Source organism: Capra hircus, chromosome 5 (assembly GCF_001704415.2).
Source record: "Capra hircus breed San Clemente chromosome 5, ASM170441v1, whole genome shotgun sequence".
NCBI classification, from domain to species: Eukaryota; Metazoa; Chordata; class Mammalia; order Artiodactyla; family Bovidae; genus Capra; species Capra hircus.
Window position 1 is genome coordinate 108,376,089 of NC_030812.1, and position 26,946 is coordinate 108,403,034.

The 26,946-nt window shown below is 57.8% G+C and overlaps 1 protein-coding gene across 1 annotated transcript; it reads left to right on the forward strand.

The window, feature by feature from the left end:
• Window positions 2,885-23,604, forward strand: GGA1 (golgi associated, gamma adaptin ear containing, ARF binding protein 1). Its single transcript, XM_018048733.1, has 17 exons — window positions 2,885-4,547; window positions 8,372-8,456; window positions 9,842-9,917; window positions 10,818-10,916; window positions 11,916-12,039; window positions 12,454-12,554; window positions 13,399-13,479; window positions 14,566-14,706; window positions 14,786-14,867; window positions 15,974-16,081; window positions 16,727-16,879; window positions 19,662-19,720; window positions 20,161-20,327; window positions 20,774-20,967; window positions 22,007-22,176; window positions 22,417-22,527; window positions 22,624-23,604. The coding sequence occupies exons 1-17, from the start codon at window positions 4,505-4,507 to the stop codon at window positions 22,732-22,734; spliced, it is 1,905 nt and encodes a 634-aa protein (XP_017904222.1). The 5' UTR covers window positions 2,885-4,504; the 3' UTR covers window positions 22,735-23,604.

The following is a 26,946-nucleotide window of genomic DNA, read 5'->3' on the forward strand; positions in this document are numbered from 1 at the left end:
ATGTCTGGCTCTAGGTGAGTGATCACACCATTGTGATTATCTGGGTTGTGAAGATCTTTTTTGTACAGTTCTTCTGTGTATTCTTGCCACCTCTTCTTAATATCTTCTGCTTCTGTTAGGTCTATACCATTTCTGTCCTTTATTGTGCCCATCTTTGCCTGAAATTTTCCCAAGTTATCTCTAATTTTCTTGAAGAGATCTCTAGACTTTCCCATTCTATTTTTCCCCTCTATTTCTTTGCATTGATCACTGAGGAAGGCTTCTTATCTCTCCTTGCTATTCTTTGGAACTCTGCATTCAAATGGGAATATCTTCTCTCCTTTGCCTTTCACTTCTCTTCTATTCACAGCTATTTTTAAGGCCTCCTCAGACAACCATTTTGCTTTATTGCATTTCTTTTCCTTGGGTATGATCTTGATCCTTGCCTCCTGTACAATGTCTTAAACCTCCGTCCATAGTTCTTCAGGCACTCTGTCTATCAGATCTAATGCCTTGAATCTATTTGTCACTTCTACTGCATAATCGTAAGGGATTTGATTTAGGTCATACCTGAATAGTCTAGCGGTTTTCCCTACTTTCTTCAATTTGAGTCTGAATTTGGCAATAAGGACTTCATGGTCTGTGCCACAGTCAGCTCCCAGTCTTGTTTTTGCTGACTGTATAGAACTTCTCCATCTTTGGCTGCAAAGAATATAATCAATCTTATTTTGGTATTGACCATCTGGTGATGTCCATGTGTAGAGTCTTCTCTTGTGTTGTTGGAAGAGGGTGTTTACTCTGACCAGTGTGTTCGCTTGGCAAAACTCTATTAGCCTTTGCCCTGCTTCATTCTGTACTCCAAGGCCAAATTTGCCTATTATTCCAGGTATTTCTTGACTTCTTACTTTTGCATTCCAGTCCCCTATAATGAAAAGGCTATCTTTTCATTACTGGTTGGGGCATAGACTTGCCTTGGAAATGAACAGAGATCATTCTGTTGTTTTTGAGATTGCATCCAAGTACTGCATTTCAGACTCTTTTGTTGACTATGATGGCTACTCCATTTCTTCTAAGGGATTCTTGCCCACAGTAGTAAATATAATGGTCATTTGAGTTAAACTCACCCATTCCATACCCTCCTGTAAAAACCAGTTCTTCCTACCTGCTAGTAAAGGGTATGGGTTTAGAGGGATGGGAGCGGGGATGGGGCTGCTCAGACCTTTCAGTCCCCAGTCCCTTATTCTCCAAACTTGTTGGCACACAACTCAGTCACACAGCAAGTGTGACCCAATCTGGTATATCTGAGCTCTGAGCTGGGAGATGCTGATGTTACCAAGAGCTGGGGCAGGGGGCTGTAGGGAACCAGAGTCTCACTAAGTTGCAGCTGATTGTCCACACTGCAAAGTCAGACCATCGGGATGGGTCTGTGTTACCCTAGACGGGCACATCTTGGATCTAAGGTCCTTGAGGAACCAGAGCAGGCAAAGGGGGTTCAGGGAACAGGGGGTGAACTGAGCATCAGTTCAGTTCAGTTCAGTCGCTCAGTCGTGTCCGACTCTTTGCGACCCCATGAATCACAGCACGCCAGGCCTCCCTGTCCATCACCAACTCCTGGAGTTCACTCAGATTCACGTCCATCGTGTCAGTGATGCCATCCAGCCATCTCATCCTCTGTCGTCCCCTTCTCCTCCTGCCCCCAATCCCTCCCAACATCAAAGTCTTTTCCAATGAGTCAACTCTTCGCATGAGGTGGCCAAAGTACTGGAACTGGAACTGAGCACACAATAAGGCTAACTTTGGAGTGCAGATTCCTGGGCCACACACCCAGAGTCCTACTTAAACTGCCCAGGAGCCTGAATTCTGCATTAGCTCCTCAGGGGATTTTGACAGGTAGTCACCTCAGGGAGAGCAACAGTTGGGTTAGTTATAGCTGCTTCATGGACAACTCAGGTCTACTTGTCCATCCACTCCTAGGGGTTCCCCAGGTCACTCAGAGGAACACATTTGCAAACGGCAAAGATGAGGACAGCTGCCAAAGGCCCAGTTCCTGCATTTCCTGTTTCCTGTGTTGGTCCTCCTTCCTTTCACCATCCTCAGATCCTTCCTTCCAGACCTTCTATGCTGACTCCCCCTCCCCCAAGTCTGGGCCCAGGCCTTACCTTCATAGTCACTTCCTGTCTCCCTCGCCAATCCTTGCTCTCCAGGACTTAGTGAGGCAAGCCTAGAGCCTTCATTAAAGGTAGGATCTGTTTTCCCTCACACACACACACACACACACACACACACACACACACACACACACACAATACAACACACACTCCCTGGGCAATGCAGAGCACGTTCCTGCACCCTTCCATCCATAAAGCTTATGAATAATAGTTTCAACTCATTCACTTATTCAATGGGTGTTGATTGAACACCTATGTGTCAGCTACTCTTTCAAGCCTTGAGGATACACGGGTGAACCACATAGCTGAGATTCCTCATCCTCACAGAGCTTACATTCCAGTGGGGGGAAAAGACAGAAAACACAACGAGAAAAAGGAAATAGACAGTGGAAATAAGTGCTAAGGAGAAAAGTTCAGCAGAGAAAGTGGTACTGGAGAGCATGTACTGGGGATTCACTTTGCAGACACCCATCCATTGAATTCTCACAACCAAGTTTCAGATGAGAAGCCTGAGATCTAGGGAGTCTATGTTACTTGTCCTAGGTTACACAGTTTAGAAAGCAATCAAGTCAGAATTTGAACCTTGGTCGGATCTATGCCATCTTTAAAAAGTGAGTCTTGACAGCGTGTATATACCGTTAAATCAATGTGGTAAGTGCGGTTGCATTTTATTTCTGTAATAATTCATTTCAGTAATAAAAGAAACAAAGGAAAAGAGCTCTAAGCACATTTTATGTTACAGCTTTTATTGAGGAATGCAATAAACATACGTATCATTTTCCTGTACAATTTTAATGGCCTGTGGGGGAGAATCTTAAAAAACATCCCAGTCTGCTGAATGGTTGAGTTTAGGGGGAAAACTGACCCAGCACATGCCTCGCAACTCCCTGATGAGGTCACCGTGGTTCGGCAAGGTGAATCGAGGTCGCTTGCCAGGGCGATGGCCAAGCAGAACCGGAATCGCCAGATTCCGTTTCGGTCTCCGCTTTAACCCTCCGAAGACCGAAGACCGGGAGGCTTGAGTGGATACCATGGGTCAGTTCCCCGACGGGCCGCCAGGGGGCGACGGACCCGGATGGCCCTGGAAACCGGGCTCCCTCCGGCCGCGGGTGGGAAAAAACAGATGAAGAGGGTCTGTGATGGAGAAACGGCAGAAAAGACACCGAGCCTAGGAAGTCTGTTCATTCCGCCCTCCTTGATTTCAGTCCAGCACCCGTCACTGTCTTTCTCTCACTGTTGCGCCTGGATCTCTCTAAAACAAAAGCCTGACTTTGTCATCACCACTCGTTGAAACTCTTTAACGACACCCCCAGCATAGTTTACAAGAAAAAAAGCTAAACGCAGGAGCTGCGTGATCTTGCCCCAACCTATTTCCAGGCCAACAACTTCTGGAGCCGTATTAAACTACTCTGAATTATTTGACCTCATCATCCTCTTTCTATCCTGTGAATCCTGAAATGTTTGGTTCCCCCCACCTGGGGTACCTTTCCACACCAGGTTTACTGGGAGAATTCTGACTGTCTTTCAGCTAAACATCACCTTCTCTGTGGAAACCTCCTGACAAGACACCCCCCAATCCCCTATCCCCGCCCCAGTTTGGGGTAGGGAGTCCCTCCTGTGTTGCCGTTATCCCTGGGCTTCCCCCATCCTGTTGTGTAATATCTGGCCTTGTCTTTCGGTTTCAGCGCCTGTCCCAGAGCAAGATGAATAGAGTGCAGGAACTGACTGCAGACTGAATGCAGGAGATAGCACAGGGTTCAGTCTCGGCCACGTGTGATCTCAAACTATCTGGTTCACGTTGTGAGAAATAGCAAATCATTAAAACAGTACTTAAAAACAGTGCTTGGAACACTGTAAGCACTCAAACGTCATTTTCACAGCGGCCAAGATGCCATTGCCCTTTTAAGGACCCCTTCCCCACTTTCGCAGCTAAGCGGAATATCCGCTCAGGGATCCGGAAGTGACCTCAGAGCCCCTCAGAAACATGGCCCCGGAACGTTCTTCCGGAAGCGGTCATAGGCATCTCCGTGACGCACAGCGATTTAGAGCGTCCCGCAGGGTTTCCATGGTGCAGCCCTCAGTCCCGAGTACCTCGGCTTTCTCTCGTTCCCGAGCGCTCTGAACAAGGCAGGAGGCGAGTCGCTCTCGCGACGTTGACGCCGCTTGGAGGGGTTGGGAGAACAGGTGACGCTCTAGGAAAGCCCGTCTTCATCTCTATGGTGCCGAATGCTCTTGCGCGCCGCTCCAGCTTGTCGGGACGGACGTTGCCCCTTTAATCGGCGGAGGGCGGTGCCAAGGAGGTCCCGCGAGAGCGGCGGGGGGCGGGGGGCGGTGCCGAGGCTGGGGGCCTGTGGCCGATGGAGCCCGCGATGGAGCCGGAGACTCTGGAGGCGCGAATCAGTGAGTGTCCGGGAGGGGCGCGGGCCGGACCGGAACCGGAACCGGGGGCATTAGGCGGTCCCCTTCCCGACGGGGGCGGGGTACAGGGCGCCCCCTCCTCACGCTCCGCCCCCGGCCCGGTAAGGGGCGGTGTCCCAAAACCCAAACCTCAGACCCTGGGGTGAAGGAGGGAAACCCCCACCAGCTGCATGGACCCGCAGTGGGAGCAAGTGCCTCCCATCCTTCCGATTCCTGGGCCTCGACCCCCGGGGCCGAGTGAGCTGCCCCCAGCTCGGCGCCCAGAACGCCCGGGATGGAGAGTGCAGCCTACAGCCTCCTCGGGCCCAGAGTTATCCGCGGAGCGGACACCCAAGTCATTCCCTGGACGCTCGGCGAGCGTCCCCGAGGGCTGCACCACACACCCAGGAGGGAGGGACCCTGTTCCCATTAAAGCCCCGAATCCTCCACTTTCTGGCGGTGCCTGATGGGACTCCCTCCTATCTGTTCCTTGAGCTTGCAACTCATATTCGGTTGTTTCCCCACCCAGGAAGGTAGGACCCATTAACCCATGGAACCCCCCCCCAAGTTCTGGCCACATAGAAACCCCTGAACTCCACAGGCTTGGGAGGGTCCCGTCTCAAACTCCAGAAGTAATTTCAAGTTCTGTATCACTATCCTCAGTCCAGTCCCTCAGATTTCTGCACCCCCACCACAAACTCTTTTTCTGCCTCTCACCGAGTTTCCTCCAAAGGCCCGTGCGTCCCTCCCTGTGTCACCTCAGACCCAGCTTCCCTCTCCTTCGGCTTCTGAGTGCTGGCCCCGCCATGGTCCATCTGGCCTCCCTGTCTCACACTGCAGAAGATCCTCGCCTCTCATAACCCACTCTGGACTCGGCTCCTCAGAGCCGGCTTGCTTCTCCCTGGACTAGTGACAGCTCTTCCTTTCCACTCACGTCTGCACCAGGGCTGCAGGGAAGCCTCTGGGTCCAACCTCAGCTCAGCCCTTTGGTCCCAGGCACACCAGGGAGCCACCCAGGGTGATTTGGGATTATGGACAACCCCTTTTAAGCCGGTCTTGTGCAGCGTTGAATCTGGAGGTTGGTCTCAGAACCACGCTATCTCCACGGATGTTTCACAGTCAGTCTGGCCAGTGGAGGGGGAGGGCATGGAAAGGAAGCACTCAGCGGCGATCGAGATGGTTCTGGAATGCCACAAGTGTCCAGGTCTCCACCATCACTTGGGGGTGGGGGATGGGCAGGGCCCTGACTGACAGATCTGACTAGAGGCAGGCCTTGAGCCATGGGTGATACAGAATGGTGTCAGGGTTAGCAACAGTGGACGTTCTCTGAGAGGCCAGGGAGTTTCGTCTCAGCAGGAGGCTGAACTCTGATAGACTGGAGCTGAGGGTGTTTTCTCTTTTTCTTCCTGTTGGTACCCTGGCAAAATTGTAAGCTCTTTCCTTGCAGTGATTGGGGGTGAAGAGTAGCTTTGTTGGGTAAAATATGACATTGTCACCACTGTAAAGTGACAAAGTGGAGTCACGCCCTGTTGTGAAACACCTCCTTCCCTGGGTGTTCTGCGCTGAGGCCTGCTGGGGGAAGTGCTCCCCCCAGGTAGAGCTAAGAGGGCTGGGAGTTGAGGGCCAGGCCCAGACAGGTTGGTCAGATCTCCTTGGACCCAGAGGCCCTTGCTCTGAACCAGATACAGAGAAGATGTCCTGTGATGCCACTGCTTCATCCTTCCTGGCTTCTGACTTAGGAGCAGACTCTGGAACTCACTCAGACTCACGTGTCTCTTGACACTTTAAGAGACTTCCTGTTTTAGGTTCCCCCAGCTGGGTGTCACTGAGTAGGCAATGTCCAGCCCCATGCTATCTTTCTAACTGCAGACTGATGTTACCCAGGCTCTGTCCGTGTTGCAGGACTGGGAGGCAGAGCTGATGGCTGGGGGGGTGGGGGGAGGGCAGCTATTTCTGGCATTCCTGAGTGGTCAGCAGGGGCTTCATTTCTCCCAGGGACTGCAGGGCTCTGCAGGGCTCCAAGAACAGAGACGTGTACACAGGGAAAATGCTTCATTCAGGTCTCCGCTCAGCTGGACCTCTGAGGGCCATCCCAGAGGGCAGCAACCCCCACAAACACACACATGCTGTCTATACCGTCTCTCTGCTCTGAGTTTCTTTTCCTTTTTTTTTTTTTTTTAATGCTCTGTTTTTCTTAACAGCACTCTGCAGCAGTGTACAGCACCGTGTGTGGTGGCTTGTCTGAGCAGTCAGTGTTTCCTATGCTGAGCCGTTGAGTTCCAGGAGGATGGGGGTTTTGTTCACTGCCACAGCCCCACACTCAAAATATTTATTGAATAAATATGCATTGAATGATTGGTTGCCAGGCTCTGAGACCCTAGGGCACCAGGCCTCCCGCCATAGCACAGGACCCCAAATAGGCAGGCGCCACACGCCGAGTCCCCAACCTGCCCCTGGCCACAGCTCCTGTGTCCCACCTCCTGGGCTGTTCCCTCCACAGCCCCCGCGCAGTCCTCAGGCTGGGGTGGAACTGACCGGGACAGGCTGGGAGGTGACAGAGATCCAGCTCTGGCTGCCCCCGCCGCTCCCCCTGGGTAGAGTATGTTGTCATCCCAAATCATTCCTAATTTTGCCGCAACTTTACAAATGGGGAAATGGAGGTTCGGGAAAGTTCTGACTGACTTAACAGTTTTTGTGTGTGTGTGTGTGTTTTCCTTTTATTGAAGGATAGCTGACTTACAGTGTTGGGATCATTTCTGCTGTTTGGCACAGTGACTCAGTTCTACACATACATACCTTCTTTTTAATATTCCTTTCATTGTGGTTTATCCCAGGATACTGAATGTCCTTTCCTGTGCTCTGCAGTAGGATCTTGTTTATCTTCAATTGTTGTTTGACTGGCACTGGCGGGGGGCGGTCAGGCGGCTCTGTCTGGCCTTGCTTACCACCCCTTCCTGTTGGCCCTTTCCTAGCCACCGCCCACTCTGGATTCGAATTCCCCCGGAACCTCTCCCTGCCAGCCTGCCGCCGCGCCCGTGTCCATTCACTCATTTACTGGGGGAGACTGATGTGACGCGACGCAGTGGCAGACCTGGGCCCGCAGCGAGGGTCAGGTCTGGGGGGACACAGGCGCACGCTGCCCCGGCAGTGCTGCCCCGGGCAGGCATGTCCTTAGATAAGGAGGAGGCATACCTGGTCACGCCCCTCATGCCTTGCCCTGCGCTGTCATCCACAGCTCTTCTCACATGCAGCCCTTGAGCTGTTCCAAGCCATGTTATCCCCAGCCTGGTACTCCCTCTTGTGCTGCCCCTTCCGGGCAGCCTCCCCTGAGTCCCTTCCCCTGGTTCCCAGTTCCCATGACCCTTTTGCCTCACTCTGTCACCTTGTACTAAGAACCTAGCTGCCCTTGGCCCACTTCCCAGCTGCGAAGCTCCTTGTGTTTGGAACCGTGGCTGTTTTTCCCATACTTCTAGATCTCCTCTGAGAGTGAATTCCGTGAGAATTACGGGGGCATTTTAGGAGCAGAATCAGAGGAGGTGTGGTTGGATAGGCGCAGAGGCTTACAGCAGAAGTGACAGTAAGGGAACAGGCCCTGAGCACTCTCCCTCGACGTGGGGCCCTTTGGGGAGAAGCTGCGAGGGGATGCCAGAGGCCAGCAGGTCCTCTGTGCTGTGACCTGATGGACGTCAGTGCTGGGTTCTTGGGGCCGTTGGGGTAGGGAGTCAAGGAGAGGCCTTTCCGTGTGCTCAGAGGTACCCCAGGGCAGGAACTGAAAGAGGCAGGGGTATCCTTTTGCCAGGTTGCAGTACCCCTCTGTTCTCCTCCAGACAGAGCCACAAACCCCCTGAACAAGGAGCTGAACTGGGCCAGCATCAACGGCTTCTGTGAGCAGCTCAGCGAGGACTTTGAGGGGTAGGTGACTTCCCTGTCCTTTGTTCATGTGCTCAGCACCTGCCGTGCACCCTCCAGACCTGGCCTTGGGCAGAGATGAGGGTGGGGTGAGACCCAGTTTGCATTCTTAGTGAGCTCCCAGATTAATGATGGCAGCAGGCACTCTCTACCACCCTCTGAGGTAGGCCTTACTGGACCCATTTTACAGGTGAAGAAACTGAGGCTCAGGGAACTCAGCAGTTGCCCTAAGATCTCACAGACCTGATGAGGCTCAAGGCTCCCTGACTCATGCCCAGGCTTGTTTGGGGAGGACCTGCCAGAGAACTGCATGCTCCCCAGTTGGGGTACCCTCTGCTCAAGGCAGAGCCTGAACTGCCTGCATGAAACCCACACGGTGTACTTGTCAAAACTGTCCATTGGTGGTGCGTCCAGGCTTGGACCACTCGGCAGAGAGCTTGAGGGGGATGTTGTTAGCGGGCTCCCAGGTGGTGCTGAAGTTCGAGGAGCGCAGCCCAGCATGCTTCACCTCCGCTGCACCCCTCATAAGTGCAGGCGCTCCGCTCAGGATGCCGTGTGGACCATGACGTGCGTGGTCCCCAGACCAGCTGCTCGGGCCCGATCCCATCCCTTCAGTTAGGGGGTGGCCTGGGCCAGTACTGGATGCCTCTGACCCTCCATCTCTGCACCTGTAAAGTGGGCGTGATAGTGCTACCTGCCTCAGGGGGCTCTTAGGAGCTTAGGCAGGAAAATGGAGGTGAGGCGCCTTGCACATGAAGCACTCAGTATGTGTTAGCTGTTGCTGTCACTGGTGACAGCTAGGATCTGGCAGGTGAGGTCGCCATTCTCCCTGCAGAACGTTCTGGGCACATTGCCGCATTCTGCGCCCTGGCTGGGCCCCTGTAGACCGTGGGCATGTCTGTGTTAGGATCTGGCAGGTGAGGTCGCCATTCTCCCAGCAGAATGTTCTGGGCACATTGTCGCGTTCTGCTCCCTGGCTGGGCCCCTGTAGACCGTGGGCATGTCTGTGTTAGGATCTGGTAGGTGATGTCACCATTCTCCCAGCAGAATGTTCTGGGCACATTGCCGCGTTCTGCGCCCTGGCTGGGCCCCTGTTTCGGTACTTGTCTCTATAGCCACCCAAGGGTACGCGAGTCATAGTCCTCAGTAGAGCCAGCCAAGGAGCTGAGCTGGTGCCTTTCAGAGGCTGCCGCCCTGTGCGCCCTGCCAGGACCTGCCCTGTTGTGCCAGAGTCTCTGGCCCCAGTCAGTCCGAAGAGGGAGCTGGGCCTTTGCACGTGCCCTGCAGGAGCCTCTGCAGACTTCAGGTCTGGGGGGAAGAGTGGCAGCACTCTCACGGTGCCTGGGGCTCTGTGACTAGTCTGGCTCTTTGCTCTTCCTCTCCCCCAGGCCTCCACTTGCCACTCGGCTGTTGGCCCACAAGATCCAGTCCCCGCAGGAGTGGGAGGCAGTCCAGGCCCTGACGGTGAGGAGAAGGAGAAACAGTGCCGTCTGTCCCTGACCACGTGGATGGCACCAGGGGTGGGGTGGGGGGGAGACTGAGGTTTTTGGGGTCCCATCAGGCTCCTCTTTAGAGCCCAAGGGAATTGTGCCAAGATGGCCTAGAGTAAGGGTGTGTGCCAGCCTTTGAGCACCGCATGGCAACCAGTGAACCAGCTGGCTGGCCTCCCATCCCAGACCCTGCACAGGTAGGCCTCTTGCAGGAAGGAAGCCCTCGGTCATCTGGTCCGGGGATTCCCAGCTCCAGCTGTCCCTCAGATCTTCTGGAAGCTGACTCAGGGCCCCACTCCAGACCTGCTGACCAGCACACCTGTAGTGTGTGCATCCAGGAATCTTCGTGTTTATAGAGCTCCCGGATGCATTGTGGGGCCCGACAAGGCCAGCCTGTTGATGGCCTCCAGACACGGCAACACCAGGCACCCTGTTAATAGTTAGGTGTTTGTTTTAACATGTTAGGGTTTCGGTGTTTTTTTCCTCTCCTCACATGTTCTCTGATTTCACGTATGTATGGCTTAGGATGAGGCTGAGGTTGATGGTGCCTATTTACGTTTCCAAAAAAACATCAAAGGAAAATAGTAAGAAAATAATTTGCAAGTGGTACTCAGATGTGGCCAGGCCATGAAGGGACTAAGTTAGTGATGTGAGTTGGGTGTCACCAGGCTCTCAGAGTGGCCCGGCCCTGTCTTCCAGGGGTGGTGATCAATCTCAGGGGTCTCTGAACCTCAGAATCCCTTTTTTTCCTCAAATCATTTTCTCCCTTCTCACGGCTGGTCTCTGGACTTCTGGGCCCTGGCTGAGGTGTAGGAGAGAGGCTGCCTCCCCTGACCCACCCAGGGGCCCCCGTACCTCACACCTTCCCCCCCAGGTGCTGGAAACATGCATGAAGAGCTGCGGCAAAAGGTTCCACGACGAGGTGGGCAAGTTCCGCTTCCTCAACGAGCTCATCAAGGTTGTGTCTCCCAAGGTGGGTGTCTCTACCATATGCTCAGACCTGTGCTGCCATGGAGGGTTGAGCAGTGAGGATCCCAGATCAAGAGAGGAGGGTGACTGCCCTCCTCCTGACCTGGCACAAACACAGACCCTTTGTCGAGGGTCTTCACACAGCTGAATTCAGGACAGCTGGGCTTCTAGGAAGAATGTCCCAGGCTGCCCGGTGGCTGGCTGACTCTGGAGCCGCTCGGCGCTTAGGGAGGAATGACTGCAATGAAAGACAGCTTCCCTAATGCGGGCTGCTCAGGTCTGAGCTCTCTCCCTGCAGACCTAGCCATGGCAGGTCTGGGCACCAGGGCGGGGTGCCCTGGTGTCCCACCTAGGTGTCTAGTGGAGGGTCTCCCTGTCCCCACTTACAAGAGTGGCCTCCTGAGGCCTCAGATATGAGGCCCCAGAGTCCTCCCATAGGGCACGAACAGGTTTGGAGCCCCTTGTTGGGTAGGTGAGAGCCCACCCCTTTCGCCCGTCCTCACTCAGGCCCATCCCTTGGCCTGAGCAGCTGAATGACCCAGCAGCTGTTCTCAGGAGTAGATCAGTGTGAAAGCTAGTTCTCTCAGCCGAGTGTACTGCTGGGAAACTGAATGGGGCCTGGGGCCAAATGGTCCCACGCCTGCTCCTTCCCTGGTCAGCCAGGAGCCTGGTGGCTCCTCCTTCCTGAGGTCACAAGGTTAGGGCTTCCATGAGCCGACTGTGAGTAGATGCTGGGCTCTGGGCCTTTCAGCTCTGCATCCCCAGCGTGGTCCCGCTGCTGTCACCTTACTGAACAGGTGGGGGACTGGGACACCCAGGGCCGGCTCAGCTTGGGAGCGGCAGGGCCTGGAGCTCTGCCAGGCTGGTCGGGTGGGACATGAGGGTCCTGTAGGCTGAGGTTTCAGAGGGAGTCCTGGGGAGGCAGCCAGGTTTGGGCTGGGGTTGGGGCTGCAGTGAGTGAGGCCAGCCAATGCAAAGCCTCCTCTCCCCTCCATCCCTGAAGTACCTAGGTTCTCGGACATCAGAGAAGGTGAAGAACAAGATCCTGGAGCTTCTCTACAGCTGGACGGTTGGCCTCCCCGAGGAGGTGAAGATTGCAGAGGCCTACCAGATGCTGAAGAAGCAGGGTGAGGCCCCAGAGGTGGGGGTGACCGCCCCCTCTGCTCTGCCCTGAGGCTTCAGCAGCTTCAGGGCCCTGGCAGCAAGATCATGGGTGTGCCCTTTAACTGCTCAAGACCGCAGAGTCAGTGGTCTTTATGGCTCTGCCTGAGGCCAGATGGGCTGGAGGGAACATGGGTTTGAGTCAGCCTTCCCTTCAGAGAGTGGCCCCCATGGAATGGTCTCAAAATAGAGGCTCCTAACTACGCCCTCTGCCGGCTGCTATTTGGCATGGTGGTTCAGGAGCAAACCTTGAGCCCTGAAAGGCAGCACCAGCACGCTGGAGAAAGCCTGTCCTCCACGCTCCCTCCTACCCTTGCCTGTCCCCCATACCCCGTCCCGCCCCAGCCCGGAGACAGTCTCCCCACCACCCTCTGCTGCAGGGATCGTGAAGGCCGACCCCAAGCTGCCAGATGACGCCACCTTTCCTGTTCCTCCACCACGGCCAAAGAATGTGATCTTTGAAGATGAGGAGAAATCCAAGGTGAAGCTTCAGGGAGGGCCAGAGGAGGACCCCAGGCCCCTTGAGGGTCAGCGGATCCCAGCCCCTGGCGGCGCTGTCCCTGGATCGGAGGCTCACACTGAGCGCGGCTGCGTGGCGGGTGCAGGCGCCAGGTGTTAAGCCCTTACACGTGCTGATGCTGCCCGCGCGGTGCCGTCACTTGGTACACACAGGCCTGAGCCTGGTGGCCGGGAGGGGTTGGTCTGAGGGCATTTCATAGCTTGATCAGCAGGTTGCCTATCTTTATGTCTGTGACTCTCTCAGCAGTAATTTTGCTAGCTTTTTGTTAAAGAAGCATGTGCTCATGGGCAAGAACTTAAAACAGCCCAGAGGTAAGATTAAAAAAAGCTCTTCTCTACCCAGTCTAGTCCCAGAGGATAACTGCTGTTGAGTTTCCTGTACTTCCTTCCAGAAGAGTTCTCTAGCAATATTAATGTAATTTTTCACGCCATTTGTGGAGAACCTATTTCTGCTGGGCACTGTGGAAAGCACTTATTTGCAGTGTGCAACTTGTTCGTGGCTGCCACATAAGATTAAGATGTCAGTAGGTTCTTTAAAAAAATATATAGGATTCATTTATTTTATTTCATCAGCCTCTCGGCATGTGGCATCTTAGCTCCCTGACCAGGGATCGAACCCACACCCCATGCGGCTGAAGAGTGGAGTCTTAATCCCTGGACAGCCAGGGACGTCCCCACTCTGAGTAGATCCTTGCTACCCCATGGAGAGCTTAGTGACTTATTCATGTCCCGCCTCCAGGAAAAGGAGGCGGCACAGGACCCAGGCCCAGAGAGTGCCGTCCCAGCGTGTCTCTCTGTCTCCACAGATGCTGGCCCGCCTGCTGAAGAGCTCCCACCCCGAGGACCTCCGAGCAGCCAACAAACTCATCAAGGAGATGGTGCAGGAGGTGATAGCTGAGTCCAGGGCTCAAGGAGGTGGCGGGAGGGGATGTTGAGCTGGGCCGCCGAGGGGAGCTGTGTGTATGTGTGGAACTCTGCGGTGACCCAGCTAAAGGGCTGTGACAGCACAGAAAGGGCTGACCGAGTCAGGGGGACCCTGTGGGCAGAGCCAGGGTCAGTAAGCGCAGAAGAAAGCATTTCCCAGCAGCCGAGCTGACCTGCGCTGGCTTCTGTGAGACTGACTACCTCTTCTATAAAAGTTAGAAGGAAATTAGCTCTTACTGTACTGAAGATAGAGTATGTATACAGAGAAGGAAGAATATACGTGTATTTCATAAGGACGTATACCTGTGTTGCGGGGGGCATGCTGAAATCTTTTTTATTGATAAGGGTAAGTCATTAAAAGTATGCAGTCCAGATACACAGAGGCAGACGTTTGGGCTATTTTAGGGTAAGCTGTGTGCTCTGACAACCCAGAGAAAGTCAGGGCAGCCCCTTTCAAGGAGGGCGACTATGTCAGACAGCACAGCACAAGCCCGCCTTTCATTCCACAAGGGAGTAACATGCGGGGTGAGCAGAGCAGGTGCAGGATAGCAGGGTCCCTTCTGCAGCAGCCTTTTAAGGCCGTGAGCTCCCCGCCACTTGCCACACACTGACAGACACCTCACGGGGTCCCGGCACTAGTTTCTCTGTTGGTGACCACTCAGGTTCCTTTTCCCTCTCAAGTACAGGCACCTCCTTTCAAGGGACAGACACAAGGAGCGGGAGGGTCGTGGAGAGCCACAGGTGTGGATCTAGGCCCCAGGCCTCCAGCATCACCTGGCAAATGTGCTGGACTCACAGATTCCTGGGCCACCCCTGCAGATTCTGCTGAGCTTGTGCGACTAGGGTGTTGGCGAGAGGAGAGGAAAAGTGAACACAGGGTTGGCCAAGGGCTTCTTGGACCAGAGTGCCCTGTCTGGGGCCCGAGGGGCTCTTCGCAGGGGCTGATCCCACACCCAGCGGGCGCCCTCCAGGGTGGTGGGGGGCAGCATCCTGGCTCAGGTCCGGGCCTGACCCGGGCTCTCCGGGGCTGTTTGCCAATGCCTCCCCAGGACCAGAAGCGAATGGAGAAGATCTCGAAGCGGGCGAGCGCCATCGAGGAGGTGAACAACAACGTGAAGCTGCTGACTGAGATGGTGATGAACCACAGCCAGGGCGGCGCGGCGGCCCGGAGCAGCGAGGACCTCATGAAGGTGCGCCCGCCCCCACTGGCTCCCCACCCCCACCCCAGTGCCCCCGCCGGCCCTGACCTGCTCGCCCTGCTGCCCCCAGGAATTGTACCAGCGCTGTGAGCGCATGCGGCCCACCCTTTTCCGACTGGCCAGTGACACGGAGGACAATGACGAGGCCTTAGGTGAGCTGCAGTTAGAAGGAGCTACCACTAGGGGCCCCCCCTTCTCCAGCAGTGATCTTGGGTTTCTCCACTTTGATGAAGAAGGAAGTGAAGCTGAGGGGCTGACCCTGAGAGACTATGGGCCAAGCCCCTCCTTGGCAGACATCTCATTTACTGCCTGTAAGCTGCACAGGAAGGGGAATTGTTCCTTTTTCACAGCTCGGGTTCAGGGAGGGAAGTGGCCTGTCCAGATCAGGGAGCAGAGTGGTGGCAGGGCCAGGGAGGACCAGAGGCTCTCCCTCCAGACGCTGCCTCCTGGTAAGGGTGAGCTTGAAACCACGAGCAAGTCCCTCAGGCCTGAGCGCCTCCAGAGCTGGGCCCCGTGGCCACACGTAAGGGTCTTATCCTTGTTCTGTGCCACCACGTGAGCCACGCCTCCCCGGCAGTGGTCTGGGTACCATCTCAGCCTCCATTCGTGGAGTTCCCTGAGCGCCTCCCACGTGCCAAGTTCCTGGTGCACCCAGGAGGCTCGCCCCTCAGCTCCCCCTCAGCCCTGGCCCTGGAGGACCTGGTTTGTGCAGACACTGTTCTAGGCCCGGGGCTATGGCAGTGACCAAAGTAAATAGAGCCAAATCCCCCAGGAGCTCTTCCCCCTGAGAGGAGACAAGGAACTGGGGCTGTGGGCCTGGCAGTCTGTTGGGCGGCGGTAAGGGGCACGGAGGAGCGCAGGGAAGGACCTGGGGTGTGGGGCTGGGGTGAGGGAGGGCCTCCCTGAGGTGACGTGTGTAAAGGACCTGGGGTGTGGGGCTGGGGTGAGGGAGGGCCTCCCTGAGGTGACGTGCGTAAAGACTGGAAGGCAGGAAAGAGTGAAGCCCTGTGGAGATCCAGGGTCTCCAGACAGCAGGGCCAGTGTGTGGGCCTGGAGGCCAGGGCCGCGTCTGTGTTGAGGGGCTGGCAAGGGCAGCCAGGGAACTGGATGAGGGCCACGAAGTACCTGAGGCAGAGTCAGGAAGGGCTGCCCCCAAGCCCCGCCCCTCCCCGAGGCCTGGGATGCATGTGGGGCACCCCTCCCCACCAGAGGCCCCCACAGTCCTTCAGCTCAGCCCCTCCCCTCCTGCCTGTTCCAGCGGAGATCCTGCAAGCCAACGACAACCTTACCCAGGTCATCAACCTGTACAAGCAGCTGGTGCGGGGCGAGGAGGTCAACGGCGACGCCACCGCTGCCTCCATCCCCGGTGAGGAGGTGGCGGGAGAACTGGGAGGGCCCATCGGCCAGAATCCAGGGTGGGGCACTGGTCCCAGAGCTCAGTGGCCCCTTAAGATGGGGGAGCCCCCCACTGGGTGAGCTGGGGGAGGAGTCTGTGCCAAGCCTGCAGCTGCAGGGGAGGAAGTCTGGATGCGGGGTGGAGGGGAGGGGGCTGAGGGTCTGGCAAGGACAGGCTGGAGAAAGAGGGCCTCCCTTTCATTTGACAAATCTGACGCCTGTTGTACGGGCCTGGATGACATCCCAAGGCTTAGTTTAATTATCAGAAGTGCAAAGGGAGGGCTTGACACATAAACATTACAGCTCAGCTCCACTCCGGGTAAAGCGACAGCCAGGGGAGGCTAGAATGGGCCCTGTTGGGAGAGGTTGGGGGGACACTACCCGGAAAGAGCGGAGTCTAAGAGGGGCCTTAAAGGACAAGAGGCAATCCGCCAAGTACGAGGGAAGCAGGAAGTACGTTCTGTGCAGAAGGGACACCACGTGCCAAAGAAGGGGCCTGGCAAGCAGATCCCAGGCAAGGGTGATGTGGCCAGGTGGGGAGCTTGCTGCTCCCCAACCCCAGGGACTCTGCGTGTTCTCCACCCAGGGCTGGCCTGACTCTCCTTTCCCACCCCAGGGAGCACCTCGGCCCTTTTGGACCTCTCAGGCCTGGATCTCCCTCCGACAGGCACCACCTACCCAGCTGTGCCCACCCGCCCTGGCGACCAGGCCAGCCCGGAGCAGCCCAGCACCTCGGTTTCCCTACTTGATGATGAGCTCATGTCTCTGGGTGAGGAAGGGGCTGGGGCCAGGCCCAGAGGCTCAGCTGCAGGTCAGGGGTGACACCCCTGGCACATAAGGCAGCTTTCAGAGTGTGATCAGGTCAGCCTGTTCCTCCTCCTCCTGTGAGTCCTCTGGAGGATGGGGAATGGGCATCAGGCCCATTTCATAGCTGAGGAGGCTGAGGCCCAGAGAAAGCAAGGAGATCCTGCCAGGTCCTACTGTCAAGGGTGAGGCTGGCCCCACCTCTGATAAGCCAGCCACACCTAGGCTCTGGTGGCCTAAGGGAAAACAAAGGAACTTCGCAACAGCAGGTTAGAGCCTAGAATTGGGGAGCTACTCAGGCAAAAATCAGTAATCTCCTTGCCCCTGAGAGGAAGAGGAGGGGAGCTCTAGGCTCTGAGCACCAGAAGCTCCAGGGAAGCTGAGCTCTGTGACTCCTGCTGGTCCCAGACCAGGCCTGCAGTCACTACTGGATGGGTTGGGGCTCCTGAGCCTGGCGGGGAAACGGGCTCACCCTGGGGCAGAGCAGGGCACGCAGCCGGGCACACAGTTTTCGAGTTCCCAGCTTTCAGGGGCAGCCACCCCATCTGAGAGCGTCAAAGCACGAGAGCCTAGCAGCCACCTCCTCACGGTGGCCCTGAAGTTATGGCAAAATTGAGGTAGGTGGTCGGGCTCTGTCACAGGAAACCTTTCCCTGTCACAGGCGCCTCAGAGGATATGTTAGGAAAGTGACTTGGAAGCCGAGTCAGACTGAGTTCTCCCGAGTTGGTTCTGAGGTAAAACCCATACCTGACAGACTCCAAGAAGCGATGGAGGGCTGGGGTCCCAGCGGGGGCACCCCTGACACACCATGCTGCTATCTTAGCCCCACTCCCCTCAGCCCAGGACACAGTGAGGCCAGCACCCCTGGTTTACAGATGCCAGAGCCAGGCTCCGAAAGCTGAGCCACTTGCCCAAAGGGCCACAGGCTTTGGGCAAGACCCTCCGATTCTGAAGCCTCCCCGGGAGCCTGTCTGCTGCTCTGACTCGGCCATCAGCCGGGACAGGGAAGCGAGGACTTGGAGTGCGGAGGGGGACGAGGGGGAGAGCAGACCAGGTTGAGGTCCCCTCTGCGGGCCGGTCAGCCAGCACTCCTTCCCTGGGAGGCTCTGACCACAGTGCGTCCTGAGGCCTGCATTGGAATCCCACCACCTGCCCCCTTTGCCTTTGGAGCCGGGGGAGACTCCGAGAGAACTGAGCCCGCGCTGGGCAGCAGCTACCTGACCTGGCAGCGGGCATGTGAGCCCAGCTCCCACCCCACCCCCAGCCAGCGGCTGCGGCGAAGCCACCTCCCTGTGAAAGGCTGTGTGCTCCGCACTTCCTGTCCACCCCCCCTACCCCCGTCACTTCAGCAGAGCCCTGAGCCTCCAGCTTCCTCTGCTTGCTGCTCAAAGTGAAGAGAATGTGGGAACCAGAACCCGACGTGGCAGGGCAGCAGCCGCCCAGCTCCCCCAGCTCTAGGCAGTGGAGGAAGCCTGGGACCACAAAGGGGGCTCCTCCTGAGCGGTTCTCTGTGGCAGGAAGGGCGCGGGGTGGGGGTGGGGCGGGCAGCGCAGGCTTCCCGCCTGCCCGGGAGGGCGCCCGGCGCCTCTGCGTCTGAATTGTCCGATTCATTAGCGACAGCAGTCCTCAGAGGCAGATGCTGCTGTTGTCTCCGGAGGCGCAGGAAGGTTGTCACCAGCCCGAGGTCACAGCTGAGTGGCAGAGCTGTGTCTGAACGCCAGTCTTCGGGCCTTGCTCTGCTCACGTCCAGACTCTGGGGTTTCCAGTGGTGTGACCATGGGCAGGTTGCTTAACCCCTCTGAGCACCTGCTTCCTCATCCCTAAGGGAGGCATGAGAAGCCCACACCCACCTTTGAAGATCACCTGAGGATTGAGGCCCGTGTCTGAAGTGCCTGCCTCGGGTGTGGGAGCTGATAGTCTCCATTGTGGGCCTTGGTCTCAGGCGTGCCCAGACGAGGAGGCCCCGCAGTTGCAGCCTCCCTCACCTCTGCCCGTCAGGTAGCACGTCAGCCCGGTCGTGTCCAACTCTGTGACTGCCCTTGGACTGCAGCATGCCAGGCCTCACTCTTATTCAGGCTTTGCTACAAACAAGACAGAGGTCAGACTGCCTGGTGACCTACCCCCCTCTACTGACGAGCAGGCAATGAGCAGGCCCTTCCAGAGGGACCACTGCCCTCTTTGCCCCCGTCAGCCAACCTTTTGGCACATGTCAGGGCAGACAAGGCCTTTTATGTCTGCCCTGGCCATCATCCACATGCTGTGCTCAGGGCCCCTGCGGCCCAGCCCAGGGTTGCTCAGAGTCTAGGTCAGGCCTGGGCCCAGCGCCCTTCTGATGCTCAGAGGGTATCCGTCGAGTCAGTCATTGGGCGGGCACAGGATGCTGACTCCTGCCGCCTGGATCTGTGAGAAAACAGACCTCACATAGTCTCCCACCCCCCGCGCCAGCTCCCACCTGCCCACTGTCAAACAAAGGCGACCTCAACCCTGCCCTTAGTGGTTGAATTGGCCTCTGAGCGGCAAGAGAGGAAGCGTGTTTGGGCCAGGGAATAGGCCTTGGGATCTTCAGTTTCTGCTTCTCTCTGCTGAGATGGGGAGGGGGGTTGTCGCCTTTGAGCTGAGCCTCTTGGAAGAGGGGGCGCAGGGGGAGGGTGGAAGCCAGGAAACCCTGGCCTGACACAGAGTCCCCCCAGCTCTCTTGCCTCTGCTCACAAACCCAGCTCCTTTACCTCTGTCTCACTTCCTTGTAGGCCTCAGTGACCCCACACCCCTCTCTGGCTTGGATGGTGCTGGGTGGAACAGCTTCCAGGTAGGAGGGGTGGGGCAGGCAGCTGGGACAGGCAGCCTGAGGAGGCAGGGACGGGAGAGGTGGGCAGGAGGGGCCCACGGCAGGGGTGGTGGGGGTGGGGAGCACCCATCCCTGGATGGAGGGAGGTGGGCAGGCCTCTCCTCACTTTCAGCGCTTTTCCCTGGGGTCTCAGCCTTGGGTTGAGCTGGGGGCTCCCCGTTCCTTTCTTGTGACGCTGAGGTCCTTGAAATGGGATGTTTTCTCGAGTGGAACCCCAGATCAGACTTGGCCACCAGTGGCCTTGGAGTCAGGGGCTCAGGCCCGCGGGGATGTCGTCTGCACCTCTGCTGCCGCTTCCCCAGATACCACCTGCCAGGAGGCGAGGGGGCCCCAGGGCAGCGCCAGGTGCCCGACACCTTTCAGCGCAGCCTCACCCCCTGCACCCTTTGTACACCCGACAGTCGTCCGATGGCACGGAAGCCCCAGCCCTGACTCCGGCCCCCAGTGTGGACAGTCGGCCCCCAGCGCAGACACCCCCGCCCGCGAGCAGTGGTCTGGATGACCTCGACCTCTTGGGGAAGACCCTCCTGCAGCAGTCGCTACCCCCGGAGTCCCAGCAAGTGCGGTGGTGAGGGCCTGCCCTGCCCAGACCCTCCTCTGCCCCGGGCCCAGCAGAAAGAGGCCTGGTGCTGGTTTGCTCAGTGAATGGCATGGCCAGAACACCACCGCATGCCAAGTGCTGCCCAGGGCTTGAGGGACACAGCAGTGACCAGGGCAGACGCAGGGCCCGTCCAGCAGGGCATGGAGCGTATGAGAGATGGGTCCATGCCCCGCCCACACACCCTCCCCCAGGCCTGCCGGCCCCTAAGACCCAGAGAGCTGCCAGGAAGGAGGGCGCTGAACCCAAATGGGTGGGGGAGCACGAGGTGCCTGCTCCAAGGCGAGGAGGCCAAGGCCAGAGAGATGAGGTGTCTGAGCCAGCCGTCAGGGACCGCGAGGACCCCAGCCGCTCCTGTGCCCCTCATCTTCTGGGCCCTGAAGATTCACCTCTCAATGCACCATCCCCCCAATAAGGGAGAAGCAGCAGCCAGCCCCCCGGCTCACACTCCGGGACCTGCAGAATAAAAGCAGCTGCAGCTTGCCCAGCTCCAGTGCCACCGGCCTGCTCCACACCGTGTCCCCTGAGCCCCCCGGGCCTCCGCAGCAGCCCACACCCACCGAGCTCTCGCTGGCCAACATCACTGTGCCTCTGGAGTCCATCAAACCCAGTGAGTAGGGCAGCGGCACGGCAGTGGCCGGCCCGGCTGGGGCAGCTCCCTGCCTGCGCACCCCTCCTCCTGCTACCTTGTGCTGTTGGGAGCTAGATCGGGGGCAGCAGGTGGGAAGATGGGCTCCCCTCCCAGCCCTGCCCAACTCGGTGGGGGACTCTGGGTAAGACGCTTCCCCTTCCTAGGAGTCAGTTTCCTTACCGGTCCTGGAGTGTCACAGAACTGCATTCGAAACTCTAGGATGGGGAATTCCTTGGCAGTCCAGTGGTTAGGGCTTGGCACTTTGACTACCAAGGGCCCAGGTTTGATCTAAGACCCCACCAGCCATGCAGCATGGCCAAAAGAATAAATAAACTCCAGGGTGGCTCCAGGGGACTTCTCATGGGTGGCCCCTGCATCGCTCCCCGGGAAGGGCAGGGCCAGGACCCAGGGAGGTCTGGGGGGGGGGTCTCCCCAAGACCACAGGGATAAAGACCCAGGTCCGAGCCTGTGCTTCTGCCCAGGAGCAAAAGAGGGGCCACTTACAGCACCAGACTATGACCCAGACAGAGGAAGGCTGGCCAGGCTTCTCAGCGCTGTCCATCTCGATGACAAGGGCAGTCCTTGGGAGCTGGTTAGTTGTGCCACTGTCTTGGCCTGGCGGACCCTGCACTCAGAGGAACAGAGTGACTGTGCCTGGGTCACACAACGAGAGCGTGCCCACAGCTCCTGCACAGCCCTTCTACTCCAGCATGCCAGGAGTGGCCACACGGCACTGCGTGAGCCCGACTAGGACTCAGTTCCAGGGTGGGCGTCCTGCCTCCACCATCACGCTAGAAGTCCACCTGCCCATCTTGGCCCCAGACTATACCCCTGACTGCACTGCTGCCCAGGGTCAAGGCAGCACGCTGGGTCTGGGTCTTTTCATTCTTTCTCAGCAGAGCAGCGAGCACCTGGGGTCAGCCGGGTGTGAGGGGCTGATCGGACGTGCTTGGGCTCAGGCTTGGCACCCCGCCTCCGCCCCCTTCCCCCATCAACCTCTCCCCGTCTCCTCTGCCAGGCAGCATCTTGCCGGTGACCGTGTATGACCAGCATGGCTTCCGGGTCCTCTTCCACTTCGCGCGAGACCCGCTGCCTGGGCGCTCCGACGTGCTGGTGGTGGTGGTTTCCATGCTGAGCACCGCCCCCCAGCCCATTCGCAACATTGTTTTCCAGTCAGCTGTCCCCAAGGTGACCTGGGTGTGCCTCTCTCCTCAAAGCAGGGTGATTTGGGGCTGGATGTGGAGTCAGCTCTCTGGGGCAGGGGGTGGGGCCTCTGTTTCTCTCAGGGAGTCGGGGTAGAAGGGAACCCAAAGGCAGGGCCCTGGGGCCCTCAGGGTGGAGCGGACAGGAGGCTGGCTTTGTTCCTGAGGGACTGGGGACAAGGAGCCAGGGCTGGCTGTCTCCAATCTGCCTTCTGACCTTCCACAGGTCATGAAGGTGAAGCTTCAGCCACCCTCAGGCACGGAGCTGCCAGCATTTAACCCCATCGTCCACCCCTCAGCCATCACACAGGTCCTGCTCCTTGCCAACCCGCAGAAGGTGAGTGAGGGGCCCGGCTGTGACAGGGCGTGGCCGTGGGGTGGGGTCAGCCTCTTCTCCCGCTCTGACCCTCTGCCTTCACCATCTCTGCTTTAGGAGAAGGTTCGCCTCCGCTACAAGCTCCTCTTCACCATGGGTGACCAGACCTACAACGAGATGGGGGATGTGGACCAGTTCCCCCCACCAGAGACCTGGGGGAGCCTCTAGAACCGAGAAGGCTGGGGAGAGGAGGGGCCATGGCACTGGCTGCTGCCAAGCCTAGGTGGAGGCCATGGCGGCCTGGGTGTGTTCCCACAGCCATATTCCCCTGGGTCTGGTGCTTCTCCCCTCACCCCTGCAGCCCCCGCCATCCTTGCCCCCTCCCCTGCGGAGCCAAACCCAGCAGGAGGCTGGGCCTGGGTTTGCACTGGTGGGGACTGTCATCACAGGTGGGAGCCTGGAGCAGGGAGGGCCCACACGGCCCCGGAAGGACTTGCGGTCGTAGGGGAGAAGCATGGCTGTCGGGCAAGGGCCAGGGCCTGAGGCCTACTCCAGACCCCAGCCTGGGGAGGGGTCCTCCCTGCCTGTCTCTTATGCCTTATGGGAAGGCCCAGCCATAACTCGGGGCCGTGCTGGAGCCGGGACCAGCTCAGGCCTCCTCCATAGGAACCGGGTGACTGTGGGGGTGACGCCCGCACCCCCAGCCCTTTGCACTCTCGGGTTTGTGGTTTGATTCTCTTAGCTTTTCTCTCTGAGTGGCCCTGTGGTCACCATCTCAGGGGGCCAGTGTGGGGAGACCCCCCACCTGTCCCCCACTCCTGGGGATCTCACTCTAGCTGCCTGGCCCCTTTGCTGTCAGGCCTCTGGGTGGGGGGACTAGGGGGGTCATGTGACTGCTGGCCCAAAGGTAATGCCCCAGGCGGTGGCCCCAGCTGAGGGCTCCTGGGCTCCTGGCCAAGGGAGGTCCTACACTGGAGTTCTTGCGTGTCTCTTTCATTCATTGGGCTTTGTTAACCCATCTATCCATGGGCAGAAGTGGGGTCGGTGTGTGAGTGACAGCAGGAGTATTTATGGAAATAAAACGTCCTTTTTCCTGGACCAGCTGCTCTTGTGGCCCTTTTGAGAGAGGGAGTCAGGAAGGATCCAGGCGTGCGAGGTCCCCAGGGGCTGCCCCGCAGACTCCTCTGCCTCTCCTGGGAAATCAGGCCACGGTTCCCCTCCTGGCCTCAGATCCCGGCACCGGAAGAGGCCCTGCTCGGGGGCCTGTGGCCACTGCTGAGTCACCAGAGAGGACCCGCAGGGCTGTGGGGGGCCCAGAGCCATCCCAGCTGGAAGCGAGTGGCTGCTTGGGCCTGCCAGGAGCCCCAGCTGCTGCAGACACTGAAGGGGAGGCCCCTGGCCACTCACGACTTCCTCTTGCTGCGCTCAGCCCTGAAAGCACAGCTGCAGTGCAGCGCCGCCCGAGGCCCCTGCCTCAGCTTCTCCCTCTCTCCAGAGGCAGCTCCCAGGGCGCAGGCGCCACCAACCGCAGCCTCTTTCTGCAGGGGCCCCCTGCCATTCCCGGGGACAGCACACTCCCTCTGGGTTTTCCGGGTGTTTCTCTTCACTGGGAGGCTGGGGTCCCGGCCTGGGGCGTGGCTTAGAGACTGGCAGCTGAGGGAGCCAACCAACATGCAGCAGAGCCATTGAAAGGCATCCCCCTGCAGGCCTGCCTGTGGCAGGGAGCCGGCTCTGTGTGTCCTCTGCCCTCTGCTCACAGGCATCTGGGGAAGCCTGCCCGCCACTTCTTTTTCCTAGAATATGGTGGGAGTTCTGCTTTGAAGATGCGAGTTTTCACTTTTGTCTAACCCAGTGTTTCCCAAGTCTGAATTTGGGCACTGAACACTGTCCCTTACATACTGTTGGGAAGGGCTGGAGGCCAGTCCAGCCTGTGTGCTCTTTTCCATCCAGCAAATGACGGCTCTTCTCTGTGCCAGCCAACACTGGACGCGCAGAGGCAAGGGCTTCTCAACGGGGAGGGCGTGCTGTCGAGGGCACAGGAGAGGGAGCAAGGCCTCAGAGTCGGTATCTCCAGCTCCTCACAATCAGGAGCCTCCTGTCAGATCCGCCTGGTGTGACCACCATCCCACATCTGGGCTTGCAGACACCCTGATCTCAGGCTCCTGGCTTCCTTCCTGTTCACCTCCCTACTCTCTGGGCCGGACTCTGCCTAAACACTTAAATGATGCCTCAGAAAGATAATCTCTCCTTGGAATGTTCTTTAAGAAGAATGTTATTCTTTTACATGAGACAAAACTGTGCTCCCTGTAGCATGCCCCTAGGGTCCCAGAAACTCCCTCTCGGAGCATGTGTTCCACAGGCCATGGAAGGGTTGTTGTGGGCCTGGGCGCCAGCGTGACTGCCAGCTGGGAGCCTGGGAGCTCTGGCAGGCTGTGTGACTTTGAAGAAGGTGCTTCCTTCTCTGGCTTTCAGTTTACTTGTTTGAAAAGGTGGGAGGGACCCAGTGAGCTGTAAGGCCCCTCTGAAGAATCCTTGGGCCAAAGGGCCCCCCGGCTGTCAACTTGCAGTGACCACAGGGGCAAGAAGATCTGTTCAGTCTTTTAGACCACCCTTGATCCAATCTACCCATCCAGCTGTCTGCCTGTCTGTCCTGCCACGTGCCACCTGAACAGCCCCGTCCTCAGACCCCTGAGCCAGGAGCATGGCCACCAGAAGCTGGAAGTGGACGGGAGGTGCTCCACAAGCCTGCATCTGTCTGAGGGGCCAGCAGGGGTGCTCTAATCAGAAGAGAGGACCCTTTGCCTCCACCACCTGTTGCATCATTCCCAAATACGGGGTGTCAATCTAGACAGGTCCAGAGCCTCCGGAGCCCTCGGGCTGGGAGAGAGGGACACAGGAAGTGTTCTCTGCCTCCTCAAGGGTGACCCCCACCTCCACCCCAGGAGCAGTGGGACTTCCCAGGCCTCGAAGCCACACTTCCACTTCTGTTTGTGCCGCTGGAGGCAGCTGCTTTCCTAAGAGCAAGCACAGGACACTGCTCTTCCCTTCATAGCAGCCAAGAGAGACAGAGGCCGCCACTCACCCAGACAGCCTGTCTCTGCTGTTCCCTGATGCCCCTGCCCCCATCCTCCACAGGTCTCCTGGCAGGGTTTCAGGCCAGCAAGGTATATAAGAGGGGAGCTGGCCTAACCTGGTGCTGCGCAAGGCCTGGAGCAAGCAGCCCCTCCCTCCAGCCCCGTAAAAGTAAGAAACTTGAGGCTTGGGGAGCTTATCCAGTGCCTGCGGGCACATGTTAGGGCCCAAGTGTGACCAGCAGTCCTGGGAAGTGACCACACTGACTGCACATCACCACCCTCCTCACCCCCCGGCAGGTGCTGTCCCCCAGGGCCAGGGTTGAGGACATGCTCTCCAGGGCGGTAGGGACTGTGGTGTGTCCCGGCCCCAGCTCCACCCAGGATTTCCTGGGAAGTCCTTTTGGCTTGAGGACGTTTTTGGAGCCACAGAAATGACTGCCACCCGCCTAGCTGCTTTGGGCAGAAGCCTCCACATGGAAGGCAGCACCAATCCAGCCACAAACACTTTGTCAAGTATCTAAAAGGGGATGTTTTTGCTCGGTTCTGCGGCCCCACCGCTGACCCCTGCTACCACCACCTTGACGCCAGCCGCTGGCCTCCCTGCCCACATCCTGCTGGAGCTTCAGCAGTGGGCGCTTCCCATGCCGTTGCAGGTTTTTGCAGACAATCTGCACTGAAGCTGCTGGGCCTCCTGAAGCAGCCACGGGGATTAAGGCAGGAGGCGGGGGCCGGCAGGGACCAGCATTTCTGGAGTCTCCAGGCAGTGCCATCTGGCGCAGCAAGAGAGCACGTGGCTGTTTTGGAGCCTGTCGGATTTGCTTCCTAACTTGGCTTCTACCATTTAGCCGCCCAGGGACATGGGCCAGGAGCCTGGGTCTACTCACCTATAAAACCCCACGATCCCAACCTCACTGGAGAAGGTGCTAGAGTATCTGACAATAAGTGCCATTGTCCCCCTGTAGCAGGATACAGAGGGCAAGGGGGCAACCGAGGCAGGAATGGGGGTTAAACGATCTTTCCGTTCCTGACTTGCAGGCTGAATAATAAACAAAGTCAGGCACGGTCTTAAGCATTTTACATATCAATTTATTTAACACAACACCCTATCAGGTAGACGCTACTATTATTCTCAAGTGAGCAAAGGCTCAGGAAGGTGAACTGCCTCAGTTCAGGTCACCCTGCTAGTAAGAGGCTGAGCCCAGCTAGTCAGCTCTGTCTATACCAGTAAACTCTGTTCCTGCTGCCTCTGGGTTGGAGATAAATGTCCATTGATGCAATGTCTTCACTTGCCATTCAAGTCAACTGTTTGTTGAGCTCCTGTGACTGTGGCACGTTGTTCAGCCCCTGAATTCGGCATGAGCCAGAC

Excerpts from the sequence above, each read along its gene's own strand:
- GGA1 (XM_018048733.1), top strand. The coding sequence starts at position 4,505 with ATGGAGCCCGCGATGGAGCCGGAGACTCTGGAGGCGCGAATCA. Across the intron at positions 8,457-9,841 it reads CTCAGCGAGGACTTTGAGGG|GCCTCCACTTGCCACTCGGC; the intron begins GTAGGTGACTTC and ends CCTCTCCCCCAG. Across the intron at positions 22,177-22,416 it reads TCCAGTCAGCTGTCCCCAAG|GTCATGAAGGTGAAGCTTCA; the intron begins GTGACCTGGGTG and ends GACCTTCCACAG.